The 21,266-nt window shown below is 30.7% G+C and overlaps 2 protein-coding genes across 3 annotated transcripts; both read left to right on the forward strand.

The window, feature by feature from the left end:
- Positions 1-1,368: 1,368 nt before the first annotated feature.
- On the forward strand, positions 1,369-13,457 carry LOC132735063 (calmodulin-A-like). Of its 2 annotated transcripts, none has more exons than XM_060721967.1 (6): positions 1,369-1,509; positions 8,465-8,495; positions 8,980-9,123; positions 9,634-9,728; positions 10,585-10,732; positions 11,213-13,457. In XM_060721967.1, exons 1-6 carry the CDS (start codon positions 1,507-1,509, stop codon positions 11,239-11,241), a joined length of 450 nt encoding a protein of 149 aa, XP_060577950.1. In that variant the 5' UTR covers positions 1,369-1,506; the 3' UTR covers positions 11,242-13,457. The 2 variants fall into 2 exon arrangements, with proteins under 2 accessions (XP_060577950.1, XP_060577949.1); XM_060721966.1 differs by lacking the exon at positions 1,369-1,509 and adding an exon at positions 1,746-1,877.
- A 372-nt stretch (positions 13,458-13,829) lies between these two features.
- On the forward strand, positions 13,830-21,040 carry LOC132735065 (calmodulin-alpha-like). The gene is made up of 6 exons (XM_060721968.1): positions 13,830-13,987; positions 15,393-15,423; positions 17,352-17,495; positions 18,289-18,383; positions 18,655-18,802; positions 19,608-21,040. The coding sequence occupies exons 1-6, from the start codon at positions 13,985-13,987 to the stop codon at positions 19,634-19,636; spliced, it is 450 nt and encodes a 149-aa protein (XP_060577951.1). The 5' UTR covers positions 13,830-13,984; the 3' UTR covers positions 19,637-21,040.
- The last annotated feature ends 226 nt before the right edge of the window (positions 21,041-21,266 follow it).

Genomic DNA, 21,266 nt, shown 5'->3' on the forward strand with positions numbered 1-21,266 from the left:
GGCTGCTATTTTTATGCACACTCAGCTGTACGTAAGATAAATTTGACGTAATCTTTATTTGATCACATGCTAGAGAGCGTATTTATTTAGATACACACATAATTTAAGAGTTATTGAAGGCGTAGTTTTGTCACTCTTGTTCAATAACAAACATCTCACTTTCCCAGCAGACGTGAATAAATCCTTTACGTTGACTTTATAGGTCTATTGTGAATTTTCGCACAAATAAATTAAGACATTCATTTCAAAAGATTAGTGCTGAGGGTTTCTTAAAAAAACGACGGTGTTTATAATGTCCTATATTGTATTACTTCATCAAAGTTATTTTATAGTATAAATATCAAATGGAAACAATGTGTAATGTATCGCACAGATGATAAAAATATTGAAACATGATTTAAAACGTTTTGCAATATGAATTTTGTTCCTGTATTTTTCTGTATTCTATTATTAAATAAAGTAGTTGACTTTTCCTGGTTTAATCAATAATTTATGTTTTTAATTTAAAACCAATATTCATAAATTTCAAAGACGTGTATCAGCGAAACAATATTAACATCTTTGTATATAAAGATGAGAAAACTGATACCATGTATTTTAATCTGCAGCAAAAACCCCTCAAGTACAATATTAGTTGTCTATCAAACTTACGAAGGATACTAAGAATAACATAGTTTTATAAAATTTAAATTTAAACCATTAATATATCAATACATTGCCTTACCAATTCATGAATTTTCAATGACATCACCCACGCAATATGTCAATTCTTATCTGTTAAGGGCTGCATGTGTCTATAAATAGTTCCAAACTTTATGCATATTATTTTTCCTTTCATTATTTTATGTGCTAGATGATCAGTATAAATACAGTACCAATGTTATACCCACTTCTATTTTTCTTGCGATCATCGTAACTTTATGAAGCAGTGAAATACTAAATAAATAGCCGGGAGTGTAAGACAATATTTAACCAAAATGACGAGTAATAAAATTTAGGAATAGTTTTAAAATGTGAAACAAAAGGTGGAGCAATATCATACTTAATTAAAAAATAGTCTAAGGGAAAAAGCGACATCTTTTTTTGGCAAGATATTGTTAAAAATCGTTACCTGCTTAAAACGTTAAATAAGATAAATATTTGGAAGTAATCCTTTAAAACAGCGCTTTTTGAACAATCTCAATAGAAAATGTAACGATATGCATATCATGTTTATTTTGAATAAGAAAAACAGATAAAGATTAGCTTAACTCTATTTATGTTAATGTTATTAAATTTTCATCTCTTACCAAAACACTGCTATACTTCATTGAACGTCTTTACCAGATCAAAAGTCTATACAGATTAACATCTGTTTATACCTTAACGTACCGTAGTGAAAACTGAACGAAAGTTATAAATGCGACATTTTATTTGATAAAGATGTTACTTCTAAAAGTACTATAATTTTGATATTCACTTTTAGGAATTTAAAAATTATTGAGATAACTGGATTGTTACACTATTATGGTAAGTGTGTGAAATATTGTATATATTGAATATAAAAAACCTTTTATATTTTTATTATTTTTATTATTATTAATTATGAGAATTTTTGTATCACATGTGCAGATCCATATTATAAGTGTAATTTATTGTATATTGCTGTATTCATATTCATGAAAGATTCTGTATTTATTTGACAAAGTTTTTATTCCCGCGTTAACGTCACGTTCTGTTTAGCGTATATAGTTAAACGGACGTTGCGTCATTTGTCATTTGTTATTTTATAAACGTCATTTTTTGAAGAAGAAGACTAAACGTCGAAAGCTTAAGAAAAGCGTTTGTTTTTATTGAACTGATTATATAAAATATTCGATATGTCATACGAAGGAAAGGTATTAAGCACAATATTACTTTAAATATATTGAAGTAAATAATTTATGCGAGGCTTAGCATAAGCTTTTAGCTTTCTCCTCTATTCTGAGGACATGTTTAGTACACTTAATAATTTCTGTATACATTTTAGTTCAGTTTTAATGTTAAATCGATCTGTAATTGTTCATGTGTACTTTGTATGATATATTATGTAATCAATTTATTGAAAATAAATATTGTTTAAACCAAATAATTTAAACCGATATGACCAACGTGAATGATGTCAAATACTTAAAAAACCTTAAAAGTTTTGTCCAAAATATACATTTACTTTTCTTGTAATTTTAATAGTTCCAATGAAAATACACAAAAATCTGCATGATGACGGTTAAAATATTTTTCAGTTGTATAAAGCACTACGGAACCGGTTGTGCTTGTGGTATTTTCAGGTTCAACTTTTCGGCATTTTCTAATTGGGTGGTTCCAATATTCCTACTTGAATAATGTTGAATCACCCTTAGGATATGTTGCCTGCTTTCTAAATTTGTCTTTTGACGTCTTATCTGTGATATGCAGGCTTCATAACCTCTGATCCCCTTTCAAAATTCCATTTTATTTAGTTCCGCCCATTGTTTTCTCGTTTAGGGCACACGCTTTTTATTACTTGGGGACCATACGCCGCTTTTCATGGAATGGCACGGAAGTGTCACATTGAAGGTTCCATGATAACCGCCGTATGAACACATCTGCGGATGTTTCTAAATTCAAAATTTTACTATTTCACGTTTAAATGTTGAATTCTGCTTAAGCCGGTGCTAGGGGGCGTGGACGGTAACTTGCCCTTTCCAGTACCGTCCATGAACAGGCTCAATCAAACCGAGCCTGCAACATTTATAATTTTGCCGTGTTGGGTTTTCTTTAAGGATTCTGTATTTATCTATTTTATGATCACATCCGTGTTATTTGTGCCGTGTGGCGGCTGTAAAAAGTCTCCCCGTACATTTAATCAATGATGTTATATTTTCGATCCTTGAAGATCGTTCAGCACGACATTATTGTTGTGCTTGTGGTATTTTTAGGTTCAACTTATCGGCATTTTCTAATTGGGTGGTTCCAATATTCCTACTTGAATAATGTTGAATCACCCTTAGCATATGTTGCCTGCTTTTTAATAGTGTCTTTTGACGTCGTATCTGTGATATGCAGGCTTCATAACCTCTGATTCCCATGTAAGATCCCATTTTGTTTAGTTCCGCCTATTGTTTTCTCGTTTAGGGCACACGCTTTTTATTACTTGGGGACCATACGCCGCTTTTCATGGAATGGCACGGAAGTGTCACATTGAAGGTTCCATGATAACCGCCGTATGAACACATCTGCGGATGTTTCTAAATTCAAAATTTTACTACTTCACGTTTAAATGTTGAATTCTGCTTAAGCCGGTGCTAGGGGGCGTGGACGGTAACTTGCACTTTCCAGTACCGTCCATGAACAGGCTCAATCAAACCGAGCCTGCAACATTTATAATTTTGCCGTGTTGGGCTTTCTTTAGGGATTCTGTATTTATCTATTGTTTGTAATGTGCTGATATATAAACGCATTCTAGCGACCCCTCCTCGGAGATTGAACGTTAATATATATTTCAGCAAAAATTCATAATTCTAATTTAGTGAAAACTGTGAAATAAAAAGATTGGACGAAATCATCATTTAGTGATATAACGTCGTTTAGACAGTTGATAAGGAAATAAAAAAATTATTCTTAAAAAAGGTGATTTACAACAATGTTTTAACGCCATGATGTTTCTGAGCAGTTATCAAATTTAGCATAAAAATACGCAAACAAATGGTACATGATAGTTGTAGAAAAGTGAAGAAGTCCGCTTGCGTTCAAATGGCATGAAATAAATTATTTTAAGATAGAAGAAATGCGTTTGAATACGTTACAAGTCATAGCAGGAATACCACTCGTATTTTTGATGACGATTAACAGCGTTTCATTTTCCTCTTTTAACTCTACCATCAATATTTGGACGAATAAAGTTAATGATGTTCCCCTAATTAGTTCACACTGTCCTTATAGTTTCATGTTTTGAACGATATTCATAGTGTCTACAAATTTGAAATTCTTCCTTAAAATATAATTGAAAATTGAAAATTCATGATCGCTCGCCTGAGGTCAAAAGCTAAAAAGTTCACCATTTTTAGATGGCAAAAGTAGTTCATTTTATTACATTCTAAGAAACGCAAGGTTGCATTTCTATTTCTAACTCTGAAGTGTATAAGTGGCCCAAATCAATCAGTTTGGCGACTGAAAAGTTCAATTCCAATATAAAACTGTACCTGAGGTCCCAATTTGAGAATTTAAGATCATTCAGTCATAAAAAATTAATTCAAAACATTAATTATAATAATTACCAAAATTTGAAGGGTAAACTATTAAATGCAAAAGTACATAGCAAGTAATGATTTTTTACATTTTGCTTATGACACAATGGTTTGTAATAATAATGATAATAATCATCATAACCCGGTTCGTGGCTATTTTGATATAAGAATGTTATTTATAAAATATTTGTAGAGCCATGATGCATTGCTACATGCTAAATTGCTAAGCTCATGGCAATGTAGTTTCACACAAGTTGAATTTAAATTAGTCTGACCTGGGCGCGATCATTTTTGACCCTAGTGTAGTTTTTTATAGGTCTTCTAGGCAATGTTAAATGCCAAATATCGCAGGCTGTCTATAAAAAAGTGCAAATATTTCAATTCTTGTGACTTTCCTTAGAATCTGACTAAACCATCAATATTTTTAAAGAGACCCAATTCATCCCGCCTTAAGTCCTAGATCCTTCTTTGCAATTTGGTTACAAATAGTGAGCTAAATTTCGGAGGAAATTATAACTATTCTATCTAGTAAAAGAAGTTATTTCATTCAGGAAATGGGTTCAAATGTGCTAAGTCGGTTCGGAAACAGCTATACAAACAAACGGGTTTATTTCTGAATATTTTCAAATGTCCCGCTCTATTAAACAGAGTTGTCCAATAGCGCCGTTTCTCTATTTCTTACAATCAGAACCAATGGCTTGTGCAATAAGAAATAATATTAATATACACGGCATTAAATTTCCTTCGTTAAATGGCTTTGAGCTTATTAAAAGTAAGTCAATTTGTTGACGATACATTTTTTTTGTGAGAATGAGTTTTCAGTTCCAGAAATATTTAATACTTTAAAAGAATATGAAATTTCATCTGGGGCCAAATTGATTAAGGATAATACACCAGGCATCTGTATTGGAAAATCAAAAGAAAGGACTTCGAAATTCAAAGATATAAAATGGACGAGAAATTATTTGTCATAGCTATAATATATAGCTACACTATATAGATACGAACGAAATTTGGATGAAAAAGATAAACAAATTAAATCAAAAATTGTCTTCAAGTATGGAAAGCTTGGGGTCTGACTTTTAAAGGGAAAATTCTTGTTTTGAAAACATATGTAGTTTCTATTATTAATTAATTTTGAAATTGAAACCCGCATAATACCAACAAAATACATAGAAGAAATCGAAAAAAACTATGAGCGATTTTCTTTGGGACAATAAACGACCGTTAGTTTGCAAAAGCACAATTCTCCTTGACCTGAAAGACGGAGGTCTTAACTATTGTAATATTTCAAATATTCAAGCCAGTTTGGATGTTAAAACAATATACAAAATTATACACTCTGACATACAGAAGTGGAACGCAATAGGAAAATATTTTTTACAAAAATATAACACTTATGGGGAAGACAGAAATGATTATTTTCTATTTATTTTATGCTTTTCAGTGGATTACTGATTTATCCGTGAAAATTATATTTGATAATTTCACAGTGAAAATTATCAAAATATAATTTCACACTTTTCAATGACGAAACTACTTTTTTAAGATTTTTCCCATGTGGTACCTCAATTTTATTTTTGCTAACAATTCTGACAATGTCAGGCTGTTAAAAGAAAACGCAAAGCTGAAATTGATAAATAACTTAAAGTGACATTATGCCCATCCAAGGGTATTGGCCTACATGTTTAGTGAGTAAACAGGTGATTATCAAAATAAGTTTTCATTTTGCAATAATTTCTTTTAATTTAATAATTTACTTCCCATAAACAATAAATAATGCACAGATCCAAATAAAATTCCTGTAAATATCTATTAGAATTTACCTATAAAGCTCAGTTTATAAAAAAGAGTGGGTCAGTCTTTTTATATTTTAGGCAGATTTATAATTTTATCCTGAACGTTTTCAAATATCAACTGTTGTTCAAACACGATTTTAACAGTCAATATTTTGAAATATAAAGTCAATTCAGCACAACTTGACTATGGAAATATGAGCATAATGTCACTTTAAATGTCAAAACTAATAAAAAGAAGAAAACTTACTTCTATTCATTCAAATTCCAATCACCAAATTTCGTCTGTAATTTTTTTGTTTCATTTTTACAGTCTGAAAAATACATTCCTTCCACATGCAAACTGCTCTTGATGACATTTGGGCATATTAAAGTATCCTACGAGCAATAACTGCCGTATGCTTTATGAAAAATTGAAAAGCATAGACAGCTATCAGCTAGTAGAACAAGTAAACCACCCAGCGTTCCGAGCAAGTTCCAAGTTTTCCATTTTCATAGCTGCTTTTTTCATGTTTTCACATCTGTCAACACTTATTTTATGTCTGTTATAATCCTCAAATCTGTTTTCTTTCTTTTTAAAAGGTGTATGACTAATAAATCCAAATGATATCCCTCTGAATCAAACACAATTATTTTCCTCCCGTGAAATACACAACTTTAAAAAATGGCTGCCGCTTACATTTAACAAAGCCAGGTCTAATATAAATTCGCAGTAAGTAACAGAAATATGGATGGATGGTTGGAATTTTCTCCTACAAGAATTGTTTGTTTTTATTATTAAAACAAGCGATCATTCATATTTTTTGAACAAAATAAATAATATCACTGTTATTTAACGTTGATTGTTGGACTTATTTTTCAGCTAAAGACTTCTTGTTTTTAATGAGAAATTCCGACTAAATGGGGCTCTCAATGGGGAAAACAGATTTTAATATTTACGTTAATATTATTGAAATTTCGTTTTAACTTGTTTTTTAGCATAAAATAAAAAGAAAATTTGTTTGTTTGTTGTGTAAGATGTAATTTTATTTCATCTCGTGAACTTTAAAAACAGTATTCTGTATACTGTTTTTAAAGCCCACTCGATGAAATAAAATTTCATCTTACACACAAACAAACAAATATCCTCTATGTAAATGTTCTTCTTTAGAAAATTTACCTTTCAAATTGAACATAAGTACGTTTTACAAGTCCGCCCTCGAAAATTGGTGTAAGCCAAAGTCTCTATCCGATGTAAAAGAAATTTTTCTTTTTCGTAACTCTGAAATTCGTTTTCGCAGGAAATCATTATACTTCAATTCATTTGTTAAAAGTAATATAATGTTTTAAAAAGATATTTGGGACTTTGAAAATAATATTTTTATTAGCATAGACACTCTTTTAAGGAAATTAAAATGTACAGGAAACTGGATTGCCGAATGTCATATTCTCAAATCATATTCCTAAATTGTATATAAATGCTTTAAAAGACAATGATTATGAAACAGTGTCGATTTACACTCAATTAGACGATATTGCCTTAATGAGCAAGTCGCAATGAAAATATTAAGATAAAACAAATATCCTATTTACTGAAAGCAAATGGGAAAGTTCACTTAATATTGAGTTACCATGGAGTAAAATATGGTGGCACGTTTATGATTCTTTTTCTTCATGCAAAGCTGTACAATTTCAGTGGAAATTTTTACACAATGTTATTTATACAGAATACAAGTTGGCTCTTATGAATTTATCTGACGGTAAATGTGATTTTGCAAGTAATGTTTGGACATTTGTAATTCAAAAACTTAAGTCCGCTGATATCTTGGAAAATGATTGTTCAAATTTCCAATCTACTGCACTTTTTGGGTCTTTTAAACAAGCAATTAATAATAAATTGATCTATACTGTTATATTTCAAATGTAAAAAATATCGTAACAATCAAAGCATAATTATTCATATCAACCAATACCTATTTTGTTAAGAAAATTGTTCAATGATATAAAGTACCAATTTGAATTAAAGACGATACTGTGATTTTTTAAAATATTTGTAATTTGTATGAATATTATCTTTGATGTATTTGACGCAACTCAATTAAAATTATAGAATTAATTCATTTAGAGTAAATTCGCTTTTCAACCTTGTCACTTTTCGTTTTTCGGACAAGTAAATGACACCTTTGCGAATTCTTATATTTATCACATTATCTATATTGCTTCTAATTTTGTCAGAATCAAATATATACATGTATCATTGTAAGGCTGATAGGAGGATGCTCCTCGACCCATATCATGCCAATTAGGGGGAAATTAAATGGGGTTACCCATCAACTGGGCGTCCGAAACTGAAAAAAGAAAAAGAGAAAAAAGAAGTTATTTCAGAGTTATAGCTCTTAAATTAAATAAATTGTATTTATATGTTATTTATGCATCTTTTTCCAGGCATGCAATTTGTCTCCGGAACAAGTTGTTGGTAAGTATATCATAATCTTATTTGAAATCTTCCGTCATGAATATCCTATAAAAGTAGTTCTTGCATAAAAAAGGTGATAACCTTTGACTTATTTAATGAAAAGGGGAACATTTTTTTCTTTTTAAACAAAGATGGTAAAGATAAGGGAATATGTGTCGTAAAAAATTGCTCTGTACTTCACTTTAGTGTTGTTATGTTTCCTGGTCCTTTGGGATTATCGATTCCAGCACTTTAAAGTGTTGAAATTTGAGTACCTCGGGGGCATGAGGGTTGCTGCACTATTTCATTATCCATCATGCACAGACTCAATCAAACCGAGTCTGCAATTTTCATGTAAATTTTCCGATTTTGGTGCTACCGATGGATCACCTTTTCCAGATATTTAGACTTTTGACTATGTTTATATATCTAATGCTGAATATTTTGTTATCATTACTCAATAGGACAGATCTTGCTAATAGTTATAACACTTTCACGATTTAAGAATTCCGTGAGGCGTTCAAACTGTTTGATAAAGATGGTAGTGGAACTATCTCCACCAAAGAACTTGGAATCGTCATGAAAACACTCGGAGACCCGAAGTCTGATGCTCAACTTGCCAAAATAATAGCTGAAGTGGACGCTGATGGTAGGCTGATTATGTTAATCATTCTTAAAACTCTATAGTTTTCAAAACATTTTATCAAACTGTTGAAGTCTGGTCCTGTACCGTGCTTAAATTAAGCAGAATGAAGGAAATTTCTTCATTGTTGTGCCTACTGTTCATACGTACATACACGGCAAGACAGTTGTATGTTTTGTGCGTGTGAATACGACGTTTTATTTATTGACATCAATATCAGCATATCTCAAATATACCAAGTTTTCAATCACGTGGAGTATTTAGTGAAGATGCAGCATATATGTTTTTCTGTGATTTCAAAGTATCTGTACAGTAGATCTGCAAATATTCTGCCGCGTCATTGCATATGAATATGCTTTTACTATGCTTAATCTGAAGACCCTCCATTCGATTTATTATTGTTTAACAGTATACAAAATGAAAGAATTTCAGTCTGTTTATGTGTACAATATTAAAACTGTGTTAGAAATTACATTTATTGAAAATGCTGCTCAGATTCTTTTTAACCTGTTTTAGGTAACGGAGAAATTGACTTTAATGAGTATCTTGAGATGATGGCAAATCGGATATCTGACAATGGTTCAGCGGATCACATACGAGAGGCATTTAAGGTGAGACAGTCTTGAACTAAGGGAGTTAACTCTGTTAAAATGATTGTAAATATTCATAGCATGGATGACTTCCCTTTATGCATGTAACAACGGAGTATAAGTTCAAATATAAAAGAACATTTATATTATACATTATATCACAATTGGTCCTGTAAAATATTAAATATTTCCATCTTTTCGTAATAAAAAATAAATTTATTAATATGTGTAAGGTATATAGAGATTAGTTATTTACTTTGCAGCTTGAAAGGCACATATTATGCCTCAGAAACAAAACGAACATAGTGGGTTCGCGACCAGCATGGATCCAGACCAGCCTGCGCATCCGCGCAGTCTGATCAGGATCCATGCTGTTCGCTTACAAACCCTATAACAAATAGAGAAACTGATAGCGAACAGCATGGATCCTGATCAGACTGCGCGGATGCGCAGGCTGGTCTGGATCCATGCTGGTCGCAAACCCACTACGTTGGTTTTGTCGTGACGCGGCTCAAATATTGTTTTTTCCTTCTGATGAAAGGGCAAACATGATTTTTGATAACGTTTATATAACTGTTAAATAGCACGTTAAATGCATTACAATGAAAACATTAGCACTGAATGTTAAGTTATTTGTCATAAAAATAGCAAAATGTAAAATAAGTAGTATTTTGACTTCCAAACAAAATACTTAATATAACTGTACTAAATGTCAAAATAATTGCCCAGAGAGTAACATTTTAGAGTACCAATAAAATAAGCATTTACGAAATAACAATAAAATAATTTATATGGCATTATGTGCTTTTTATAGTTTTTTTTAATATATTTTCTCAACACTGAGGTTTCCATTTTAGTCATCTTTATTTATTCATAGGTATTTGATAAAGATGGGAAAGGCTATCTCACCGCGGACGAGTTACGTCATATTATGACAAATCTTGGCGAGCGTCTGCCTGACGAAGAAGTTGATGAAATGTTGTCTATTGTTGATGCAGACGGCAACGGATGTATAGATTATGAAGGTTATATAATGTTTTTGTGTAATACACAAGCTGGCCGTACTAAATGTTATTATAAAGTTTTAAGGATTAGAGTGTTATATACAAATAACATGTGAAATCTTAATATTGATTTTTGAACATTTTGTCGGCCTAGTTAAACACAAGGTAAAGATAAAGGACATTACCCCCAGAGGATTTTAGATTTGATTGGTAAAACGGTTGAAGTCAATTACGGAAAAAATATAAATATTATTGGCGGCCATTTTTTCACTCTACTTAATTATGCAATATATAATCACTGTTAATAAACTCGTTCTGTCGATCAATGGTAACGGAATGATTGAACGTTTAAAATTGATATAATTTCTTCAACGTCTCATATTGCGTTTATCTCAAATGAATAAAAAATACTTAACACAAGCGTTTCGGGTAGCACCAAACTATTATTTCCTCCATAATTATACTTATAACCTAAAATGTATGTTATAATGTTTGTTACAGAGTTTACAAAAATGCTGGCTCAAAAATGACGTTTACATGGAGGACACAGAACAAGAACTGAGATGTGACATTAACCAGACATTATGCAATTTACAAGATTTTGTGTTCAATATATGAATCTGTTATGTTTATATTGGAATGTTGTTAACATTCATTTACAGCGTGTCTGTAAATTTTACATATATCATTTTAATGATTATATCCAATTTTGTAGATTTTTAAATGTTTGATGATACATAGAATGTGTATTAAATATTCGATTTAGTAAAGTTGTTATCTAATACAATACAACATGAATGATCAAGGGTGGTTTTTATTTCATTTTATGTTTGTTATTTCTGTTGTAACTGATATTTGCTGTAAGGAAATGTTGTGGCGCGAGGTTATTACACTTTATAACAGTAACCCAAATTATTTTAATGCTGAAAATAATTTTATTTATCTTATTACTCGAAATAAATGTTTCATATAAGACATTTATTCCTGCTGAAAAGACAGCGTTCATCATGCAGTATGTTTGGACAGCTGCCGAATAAATATAGAATAAATAACTTCATATTGCAGCTCTATGCAAGTGAAACAACCCTAGGGAATGCTTTAAGTAGATTATGTACTTGATTATAAGTGGCACTGTTTATTTACATCTGTAGCATATATTTATTACTTTATTAGTTTATTTCATCCAAGTGCACTTATTAAACATATACATAGTCAGTACAATCTACGATAAATGATCAGTCATATATACAATTATATACAGGATATTTGTTTGTTTTGCATGTAAGATTGAAATATAATTTCACTGAGTGAACACCAGGTGCAATATTTTCACGAGTGGCGTAGCCACGAGTGAAAATATAAAAGCTGGTGTTCACGAATGAAATATATTTCAATCTTATATGTAAAACAAATAAATTTTCTTTCTATTTTATGCTTTTTAAGTGATTTTAAGTATTTTTTTACTGATTTTTCCGCGTAACGTCACGCATTTTCCTTTGTGACGTCATTATATCATGACGTTACATCATAAGTTTTGAAATATAGGTCTGTTAAATTTCTCTAATTTTGTTACATTTTAAACATGATGTATGATGACATTGACTTTCTTTTCCTAAATAAGCAAATTTACGTATGACGGCATTTATTTCTGCCTGTTATTCCATTTAGTTATGATTTTCTTTTCATCCGCATTGAGATATAGTCCGGCTACAGTGAAAATTATATTTTATAAATTTCACTAGTGGTTTATCAGAATATAATCATCTGATATATTGTAGTTAAACACTGGAAAGCATGAAATAAAGAAAACTACTATAATTTGTTACAAACATTTTATAGGTATCGAATTTTTCTATCTACATTTTAAAAGTTAATCATTACTAATACACAAATCTGCCTTAGAATAATCCGCCAAAACTTAAACACTGAAATTAAAAAGACTGGCCCCAAAACGCAATTTGCAAATAAGCTTCGTCTAGATAAAAGTCAAGCTAGTCAGTAATGGTGAACTATTAAAAGATAAGTAAAATTACATATTAAGTTTTTTTAATAAATAGATACATATTAGTGATAAAAGAATAATATTACTTTGTTGCTAAGATCTTTATTTTTTCAGTGTGACATTACAGTGTCACATATATCAGTACAACATTAATTAATATGGTAAATAGGTGAAAGTCTAAATAAGTTTACATTTTGCCATACTTCCTTTCAATTCTGTAATTACTTCGAATGAATAATTAATAACATACATGGCTCAAGGATATATCAGTCTTTTAATTTAATTTATAAAAGGAATGGGTTGGACTTTAGGCAGTTTTATCCTTAACATTGTCCAATATCAACCGTTGGTCAATCACAATTATAACAGTCAATCGTTTGAGATATTAAGTCAAGTTAGCTCAACTTTACAATGAAAGAAGTGCGCATAATGTCATTTTAATTTTAGCCCTCCTATTGGAAATATTTAAAACAACAACAACAACAACTACTACTACAACTAAATACCGATCTAAATAACGTTTCTATGCATAGCACAGTTAAACATTTTACTAGTACATTGTAAGTTTTATTTCTTTTTTATTATTATTTTATTATAAACTCTTCTCTCTGATCAAACCGATGAATCCAGCTGTTGCAAGTATAAAATCTGTTTAATCGAAATTATATACATAACGAAATTATTCAACATTATCATTTATCACATAAATACAGACAAATCTATTTAGATGTAATATTGCAGTATAACAATACATAAATCAAATGTACTTTTAACAGTTTATTGTTTATCTAAAAATGAAACAACTATTATCAACATTTATACAATTCAAAATAAACTCTTTTATTGTAGCACTACTTTAGATAAATCAACATTTATTTTAATACACAGGTGCGGTACAAGTTAGAACATTGTTACCACTAAAGTAAAATTGAGAAAAAGTTCGTATCGAAGATCAATATTTATCAATATAAAATCACTACATTTTACGTACTTTTCAAATAACCTTCGCCAAAATATAATATAACACCCCTGTATGAAAAGCAAGATCTATTAAAGCGAAGGACAATTGAACTTAAATAGGCGTGTTTACTTTTATGTAAAGATTTGGTTAAGATTGGAATTAATGAAAGCTTATTATTTTGGTTGTGAAATGTTAGAGTACAAATGAGCAGCTTATTTCACGTTTGATAATCATAACAATTTATGTTAATATCAACACTTGTTATTTATACTGAATTCACAATGCACTGGAAATAAAACTATCTGACGATATGGTAAGTTTTTACTTTTCTCTTCATATGATAAACACGATAAAGATACGTTTATATAAAACTTTATAATACTGCACGTTTGTAACGTCGCTTTTAATTGGATAATCGTGACGTTTATATAGTTTTTTTTATAATACTGCACGTTTGTAACGTCGTTTTTCATTGGATAATCGTGACGTTTATATAGTTTTATATACACGGCTGTTGTCGATTCATGAACAAATCTTACTTTTTTCTCTAAAAAAAAGTTTGCTGTATTATAAATTCGTTATAAAGATTGTTGACAGGTTATATGGCCGTATATAAGGCTGTTTGCAGTATAACCCTCGCCTAGCGGCTCGGGTTATATTTACAAATAGCCGTTTATATAGGGCCATATAACCTGTCAACGATCTTTATAACTAATAATATACACGGCTGCTGTCGATTTATGAAGAATGCTTATTTTTTTATTTTAAAATGAATTCAATAATTTTGCTTTCTCTGAAATATACTATAACTTGGTATTTGTTGTCGTATAGACCACCGAGTATATAATTAAAGGGTACATTTTTCCACATGAACAGCGCGTTTTAGAATATATTGTAAAGCTGTAATGTAATGTTTACAAAAGGCACTGCGAGTAAACGGGTGAAGATTTTAGTTAAGAGATAAGTAAACATTTAACACTTCTTTTTCATTGAAATGAAATATTTACTTCGTCAATTCCCCCACTTAAAAAATAATACTTTGAAAGCTTCTGTGCGATGCCAACGTTGTCATTAGACGACAATTGTGATGAAGTACCCACTCCACTTATATATCTACAAATATAGACTGTCTTTGTATAGCATGTCTTTTATCATTAACGAAATAGCATTTCTGGGAGTAAAAAAAATGAGCCGCATCACGACAAAACCAACATAGTGGGTTTGCGACCAGCATGGATCCAGACCAGCCTGTGCATCCGCGCAGTCTGATCAGGATCCATGCTGTTCGCTTTCGAACTCTATAACAAGTATAGAAACTGATAGCGAACAGAATGGATCCTGATCAGACTGAGCGATGCGCAGGCTGGTCTGGATCCATGCTGGTCGCAAACGCACTATGTTGGTATTGTCGTGACGCGGCTCAAATTCTATCAATTGTTTTGTCTAAGTTATTTGTGACTGTTATAACGCTATGGTTATGCTTACATAATAATTATTTTTATAGTTACTCTGTTTATTTTTGTTTTGAATCTAAAAAAGAAAATATTTGAAAAACAAACATAAAGTTATCTTACGAGAAAATAGATAAAATAATTGACCCAGTTCTAATGCGAAAAATGAAAGAAAATACACATGCGGTATATGTAACTCCGTATTGAGTAAATAATTACTTTTCACATCTTCCTTTTCAATAAACAAATTATAATGTTTTCTTTCAGGCAGACAAATTAACGGAACAAGAAATTGCAGGTAAACAAATATTTCACTAAGTAGATTATAATGTAAATCACTAAAGGTCTCAACAGACGGTAGGATTTAGTTGTAAAGCACTAATTAGAGATAAGATGTACAATTTTCAAAGCTATACAACACTTGCATTCAGACGGTAATTCTACACTGTAAGAATCATCTGAGGTTTCCCCTAAAAAGGACCCCTTTACAATGATCCTTTACATACTTAACTCACTAAATACCTTTTTCGCCATGAGTAATGATTGAAACACCTCCATTTAAAAAAAATATATCTATATATATTTTTTTTTAATGTGAAGCTTGACTGAGACTCAAACCTAGGACCCTCGGAATACCGTACTGCGGCTTTACTGACTAAGCTATCTGGCCGCCTACAAACTACCTCCCCTCCCCTAATTAGAGAACAATTCAATACCGTGACATAATCATTTTCGGAATAATTTGGGATTCGAACATAACACAACTTTGGGTCTCCTGAAGAGTTTTTCAACATCATTTTACCCCATTTTACTACTATGTTTACCTTTTAGCCCTAATTGTTCTGGAATTTCATTCATTACACCCATTATCAGGAGATAATTTGGTTATCTGTTACTTGTCATTGTGGGAGGTCTGTAAAAATCTGTACGACAAGATTTTCAAAATAGAACATGTCCTATCCCTTACATCTAGACTTAAGGTTTCCGAAATCAAGAAATAGTAGCCTTCACACATTAAGATTTGTCTGTACATCTTAGTTTTAATTGGTGTTGTACTTCAAAATCCTACCGTCTGTTGAAGCCTTTTCACTAAGTGGTTGTTATTATGTTTTCTCCGGTTTAAATTCTATCAGAAATTTCAGTCTTTCCCCAATTAGAGTGTTTATACAATTAACTTCAGCCATATGGTTAAAACTCATGCTGTGTATCTCTTACATAAGATGATTTATTCCACAAAGAGAGAGGGAATGATAATAAAACATATAAAAGAAGTAACATAACCTGATGATTTTATGAAAAAAGAAATGAGCCGCGTCATGACAAAACCAACATATTGCGTTTGCGACCAGCATGGATCCAGAACAGCCTGCGCATCCGCGCAGTCTGATCAGGATCCATGCTGTTCGCTTACCAACTCTATAACAAGTAGAGAAACTGATAGCGAACAGCATGGATCCTGATCAGACTGCGCGGATGCGCAGGCTGGTCTGGATCCATGCTGGTCGCAAACCCATTATGTTGGTTTTGTCATGACGCGGCTCAAATTTATGTGCTAAACGCATTAAAAGTATATTAATATAATAAGTTAACAAGCTATAGGAAAATCTTATTAATTTATCATAACGCGATATATAAAATGTCAAATTAATGAATTAATAATCAAATGATATGAATGAATTCTTTTCGGCCAAGTGAATAAAATTGACAAAATATGACTCTTTTCTTATCGTTCTGAAAGTTCCCCCTGCAACGGAGTTTAATTCTATAGGAAGTCGATGGTTCTATTTGGGTATTTTCCTCAAAATTTAAAAAGCTGAAAGTCGCTAGCGATATAAGCACTTTAAAAACGGTTTTACACACAGTCAATGCAGAAATGAAAAAATCGTGTATTTACAGCACAAGGATAAGACAGACTTTAGTAAAATAACATAATCATGATCTGTTGCTGCAATTTTGTAGCATTTCAGTGTAATATTTTTGAGATTGTTTTTCAAAATGTTGTTACACTATCAATTCATTTAAATTATTAAGAACACATATTTCTGTTTGATAAAGTATACTGTTCGTTATGGATTTTGAATACCAGGGATAAAATATAAGGGTATTATTTTTAAATTTAATTATATAATAATGTGTAAGCGTTAGTAAACATGAAATCTTGTTATAGCTTTAAAAGATTTTTAAACATTCTATTACTGTAAACTTCATTTTTGTTTTATTCATTAGAATTTAAAGAAGCGTTCCATTTGTTTGATAAAGATGGAAGTGGGACCATATCAACAAAAGAGTTGGGAATTGCGATGAATTCTCTAGGAAAGACAACAACCGAGGCCGAGTTACAACAAATTATTGCACAAGTTGACGTCGATGGTAACCTATGATATAGTTTACATTTCATTTGTTTCTTCATTTAGATAAGAGAAACATGTTTTATTTCTAGTGCAATATACATACATGTATTTGCCACTCTATAACCTCGCCCACTACTTCAGATAAAAGAACAACTGTGTTGAAAATGGATTGAGGAGATCCCCCGAGAGCTATGCTAACATAAGTCGAGTCATACAAAATGGAGTGTACAAATTTGGCGTGTAAAATTCAACCAAGAGAAATCAGTTTTCGACATTATTTGTTGCGTATTTAAAATATTGTAATTAGAAATAATTTTGGTAGAATGATCTTGCTATTGGATTAGTCTTAAACAAATTTTCTGTAACATAAGAGTGTGATATAAAAGTCTGGCATTTTAGAACGTTAATTGAGATCCGATTTAACGCACTTCAAAGAAGTATTTTGGCCAGGTATAAAAAAAATAAACTGGCAACCTAATAGTAAATTCGATTACGTTTTATCGTACTTAACGTTTCATAAGATCGAGATTATCTCAATTGGAATTAGAACATTTCAGCTACAGCTAGTTCAGATTTCATGATATAGCTTTTAAAGAAACGTTTAGTTTTTTCATATTAGAATGCGTTTTTCTTAACTTGAATTCATTATTGATTATAGTAGTATTTGTATTCAATTTTGTCTACAGTTAATATTATATTATCACAAACTAAGGGCAAGGTTTAAATGTAATACACTCAGATTGATTAAATTAATCAACAAAGTATAACTGACCTACAAACATGCATATAAATAAATAACTTTTATTACGTAGGTAACGGAGAAATTGACTTTGACGAGTATCTAACGATGATGGCAAATATGATGTCATATAAAGGGTCAGCTGACCAGATTAGAGAGGCGTTTAAGGTATCTATGTACTATATATAGTAATTATCGTGCAAGCGTTTTAAGTATGTGTCACTTTTACCATTATTATATTAAAAAGCTTCTATCTCAGTTGTTTTTCTATTAGATGAACCATTTGAATACATACAAGGAACCATTCATTCGCTCGATTTCTTATTGCACAGTTTCAGATTACAACACAAATATATATGGTTGCATTGTATAAGGGAAATCATTTAGATAAATTAAATATAAGATTTTTATAATACTATAGAGTAAAATTTAATTGTAGGTTTTTGATAAAGAGCAGAAAGGGTACCTGACATGTGATGAATTACGTCATATCATGACAAATCTTGGCGAGCGTCTAGAAGACGAGGAGGTTGATGAAATGTTGTCAATTGTTGATGCTGATGGTAATGGACTGATAGATTATGAAGGTTAAAAATATATTATGATTTAATTACCGGATTTTTCAGTGATATGTTTTGTTTGAAGCTGTTAAGGTTGTAATTAATCTATTAAAAACAAAAACAAAAAAAAACAGACACAAACATACAAAACTTTTCCTCCGAAAATGTCTTCATTTATTTGCAGCCTACTATTGCAAGTATGTATGTAGATAACAATTTTAAAGGATATATAAATCAAATATTTCTTATTTAAAAAAAACAACAGATTTTTGTTATTTCATCCTATATAAAAATTGCGCACATAGGTATATATAAACGGGGTAGGACACATGCATTAACGTATAAAATCATGTGAGCATGCCCGTTGTTGCAAGTGTTTAATATGTGTGACCCAAGGTGGCATGCAAAAACAGATTCCTGCAATGACAATCCCGGTGATTTTATTGTCAGAACATAGCACACTAACAAGTGAAGAGCATGACAAAATCATTTTCTTACTAAATTACAAATTTCGGAGAAACCAAATAAGACGTACTGGATATTTTATGCAAGGCTATCGCTAATATATACACCTTTTTCGTGCATGAACACCTGTAAAAGCCCTCGGACCTTATAATTCCCTGACACTGCGCGATCGGGCTGCAGATTTAAATTCACGAACAAATTGTGTTAACGCGCTAATGTATGTCATTTGGGACTAAAAAACAAGATTTATTCCTTAGATTTTATAACATATTCATGGCATTTGTAAAGAAAAAACGTTAACAAATTAATTATGAATATATGATATAATTCAATAACAGAATAATGACCAATTTTGTTTAAATTTCAGAGTTTACACAGATGCTTGCTCAAAAATGAAACTTCTCCGGACACGAGGAACATAATATCTTCTTGATTTATGCTGCTGTATAAATTATATATTGATGCCATATGTGGAAACGTTCAAGAAAAGAGGAAATAAATGTTGTTATTCCTTATAGAGCTAAAGGACTGCTTTGATACAAATCATTTTTCTAAAATAAGTACATTTAAATGACTGGTTAAACTGTGCATCTATATATTAAGAATGGTCGGAATCTCTGACACTAGAAAATGTATTTGCAATATATTTCATTCAAGTCTTCCTTATTTGTGTTTTCATTGTGTATCATTCTCAATTTATTCATTCATCTTTTATAAGAATTTGCTCTGCAGGCAGAAAGTGTTACGTATAACTTGAATGTCGAAGTTTGATATTATATTCAGTAAGCTAATTTTTTAAATAAAAATTGTGTCATAGTATAATAACACTGTTAACGTTAAATGTGTATGTATTATGTTTATGTGGATATATAAGTATGTATATCATCATTTTACAACTGAAGCATTCATGTAGTGTATATATTTATATCATTATTGAAAGAAAATTCACCAATAAGCATATCGAATACAATATACACTGTATATTTTCATGAAAACATTTAAGTATCTTATTATATAAGATAATTACCCCATAAAACGTCTTTGATATGTACATTCTAAGAATTAACATGCTGTCGGCGAGATATCTTTTTTTAAATGATGTAGAAAGGTTTTAATATTTTACACTACGATGATGAAAATGATTATTAGAGTATAAAACAATGTAGTAACTTATTATGTAGAATAATAGCTAGCTATTACTTTATCTAAATACCGAGCATAATGTGACGTTGAACACAAATGTCAACGGCGTATGTATTGTTCATATGAAGTTTACTTACAAAGAATGTCTTACATATAACATGAGTTGTTTTTACATTACTGAAATGTTACGACTGAATGACACTAGTCAAACATCTTTTAACCAGTACATAAATATCAATTTCCTGCAAATTATTGATATATTCATTAGTATAAATAGTGTTAATCAAATTTCGGTTGCTGTTGGATAAATGCTATGCCAATGTTACTTATTTATACACATGATATGAATTATATTCTAAATTACTTCTATGAAATATTTTGGAGTATTTACCTTTTACCCGATGAATTAAATGACGTCCATGGCTGCATTATAACCTTTCATATTAAAATCATGATATTACAACAGAAAAATCATCAAATCCTATTTAATATGTTCTATATTTCTATGATTTATTCACCACTTAATGATGCTTTACTTATGTTAAGTTTGTATGATATATTGATATTTCTTTTTGTTTGTAATCAATATTTTGTATACTGATTTGTGTATTACTTGGCAAGTTTGGTTCCTTGTTCATGAATAAACTGTATGTCATAAACTGTTCTGTTCCGTTTTTGTCTCCATGATACTAATATTTTAATGCATTTTAATATATGTTTAGCAATAGGACGGCCTCGCCAAATCATCACAAATGGTGAAGTGCAATTATCATTAAGAACTAAAAATATGTTGCTTTTTATCTCTAGGTATCTCTATATAACCAGATGTTTTCATGTAGTTACGTACGACCCACAGTTCTAAATATGAGCCGCGCCATGACAA

This window comes from Ruditapes philippinarum, unplaced genomic scaffold (assembly GCF_026571515.1).
Source record: "Ruditapes philippinarum isolate M1 unplaced genomic scaffold, ASM2657151v2 ctg16_1_1_1_1, whole genome shotgun sequence".
Taxonomy (NCBI): domain Eukaryota; kingdom Metazoa; phylum Mollusca; class Bivalvia; order Venerida; family Veneridae; genus Ruditapes; species Ruditapes philippinarum.

Coding starts and splice junctions, on each gene's coding strand:
- LOC132735063 (XM_060721966.1), top strand. Junction 8,496..8,979: donor GTCTCCGGAACAAGTTGTTG/GTAAGTATATCA, acceptor TCACGATTTAAG/AATTCCGTGAGGCGTTCAAA. Junction 10,733..11,212: donor CGGATGTATAGATTATGAAG/GTTATATAATGT, acceptor TGTTTGTTACAG/AGTTTACAAAAATGCTGGCT.
- LOC132735065 (XM_060721968.1), top strand. Junction 15,424..17,351: donor AACGGAACAAGAAATTGCAG/GTAAACAAATAT, acceptor TTTATTCATTAG/AATTTAAAGAAGCGTTCCAT. Junction 18,803..19,607: donor TGGACTGATAGATTATGAAG/GTTAAAAATATA, acceptor TTTAAATTTCAG/AGTTTACACAGATGCTTGCT.